The sequence below is a fragment of the Lagopus leucura genome, unplaced genomic scaffold, assembly GCF_019238085.1.
Source record: "Lagopus leucura isolate 7727_CA_CO unplaced genomic scaffold, USGS_WTPT01 60865-0_obj-0_obj, whole genome shotgun sequence".
Classification (NCBI taxonomy): Eukaryota; Metazoa; Chordata; class Aves; order Galliformes; family Phasianidae; genus Lagopus; species Lagopus leucura.
The window spans coordinates 1-1,999 of record NW_024963384.1 but is presented as its reverse complement, the minus strand read 5'-3'; the positions used below and the strand labels follow the sequence as shown (position 1 = coordinate 1,999).

At 54.8% G+C, this 1,999-nt stretch overlaps 1 protein-coding gene across 1 annotated transcript; it reads left to right on the top strand.

Annotated features, from left to right (window-relative positions):
- Window positions 1-4: 4 nt before the first annotated feature.
- LOC122191111 (heat shock transcription factor, Y-linked-like) lies at window positions 5-1,048 on the top strand (the record flags this gene model as incomplete). The annotated part of the gene is made up of 2 exons (XM_042891307.1): window positions 5-241; window positions 671-1,048. Coding segments are annotated over 2 exons (615 nt in total), but the record flags the coding sequence as incomplete, so codon positions are not given.
- Between the last annotated feature and the right edge of the window lie 951 nt (window positions 1,049-1,999).

Below are 1,999 nucleotides of genomic sequence, written 5' to 3'. Positions count from 1 at the left end.
TGGCTTCCAGTCCATTCGGTGGGGCGATGAGGGAGACTTCATTGTGATTGAGGAGGCGTTCTTCAGAGCGGAAGTACTGGCCAGAGGAGGAACTCTCCAAGTCTTTGATGTTGGCAACATGAAAGATTTTGTCCGTCGCCTTCATCAGCATGGCTTCTACATCACGGACGCGGATTTGCCAACGTCTGCCCCATGTGCTCAGTTCCTAGCACAGGGAGCATCAATTTCCACTCCGAGCCAGGTACGTAGTCCCTCTAGCTGTGAGATGGCTCTCGGCACAGCGGCATTGGTGGCCAGTCAGTGCAAAGTGAGGTGGCTGAAAGCTGGTGACACTTGGGTACTTGTGCTTCTGAGAACCCTCCATTACTCTGCGGCTGGCAAATGAGAGAAATGCAAGCAGGGGTGGTTGTTACAAGGGCTGCTCTGCACGTAGTGCCTCCTCGTTTATGTTGGCCCACGAGAGGTGGCAGCACAGGGGCAGTGTGACAGAATGGCATGGGACGTGGCTGTGCGTATGAAACAAAGGTGTGCAACTGAATTCTTTTGTGTGGAAACGGCCCCTGAGAGTCCGCTCCGACGGTCTCTTGAGATTCCAATTCCTATGTCTTGTATCCTTGTTTTCCCAGTCTTGAAATGGTGGTGACTAACTCTTCCTCTTTGCATTTTGCAGTTACTCTGCTACTATCATCCCTATTTCCAGAGAGATCGTCTCCAGTGCCAAAGAAGATTCAAGCAGAGTCTTGGAGCTAGGAGGAGACCAGCTTCCTCCTTGCAGGCCTTCCAGTGGGGTTGGCAGGAGGGCCAGCAGAGCAGAAGCCTGCAGCCAGAGATGCAGTCAGGCGCTGCTGCACGGGCGGGCAGTCAGCTCCCTGTTGGCAGCTGCAATGCTGCTCCTGCTGCTGCTGCCGCTGCTGCACATCACAGCAGACGTCCAGCACCAAGCGGTCCTTTCCCACCGGGGCTGAGACCCGATAGCGGAGCTGGGGGTGATGGAGTTGGACGCCGCTACAACTTGCGCCCCAGGAAGCGCTGCCGATGGCAGCAGTAGTGTAGGAGATAGTGTAGAGTTGTAGTTTAGAAAATAAACCTTTAAAATGCGTCTCCCTTGTCCTGTCCTGTTTCTTCGGTCTGACTGAAGGCTACTCTTCCTACACCCAAGAGGGGGGGTGCCTTCAGGGAGCCTTCCATGAGTTTCCCCCATCCCCGCCCCGTGGGTTTTGGCAAAGGTGCCAAACGCAAAGCAGGCACTGTGCGAAGCAAGCCTGATGCACGGAGTGATGGGAGCCCGGGGCGTGCAGGTGTGCAGCTGGAGCAGCGCAAAGTGCCTGGTCCCTCTGCCTGCCTGTCCTCTGGGGGTGGGTGCGTGAGTGGGTGGGTGGGTGCCCCGGTGGCCCAGGCACAGGAGGTGTGCCGTCCTCACTGTGCACTTCCTTCTGGCCCGCATGTACTTGGAGGAAGTATGGCAGCTTCAAGCAGTTCAGCTTCTAGGATGGCTTCTAGGATGTGGCTCCTGGGCCAATCAGCAGGCTCCTTGGGTTACGCTTGAGGTAGCCCTTATCTTTCCATTCTTTGTGCTCAACTACTTCTGCCCTTTTAGGAATAAAACCAATTAGCCCTTTATTCACTGGTGTAACTGGTATGTGCCCCAGTACCAAAGTAAGAGTGGATGCAGGCTCCTTTGATGGCCCCCTCTAGCTGGAGAGAACCCACCTCATCAGAGGGAATGCTTTAGACAGCATACATGGCCTTGTGTTACATCGCTGCTACTTGTGGCTTGGTTCACCTGCAGACCCGGTGATGAAGTGCACGTTGTGTGCATTGGACTCACTTCCAATTGTGTCAGAGAAAGCGGAGCTGCAAAGGGCTGGTATTTGTCTGTGCTAACAGGAGGCTCACGTGCAGAACGTGTTGGAGTGCAGTCATTTGTGCTATAGCAAATGCCTGCCTTCCTGGGACAAGGAGTTGGAGCGCAGCGCAGCTTAGTCTGTTTGTCACAGAA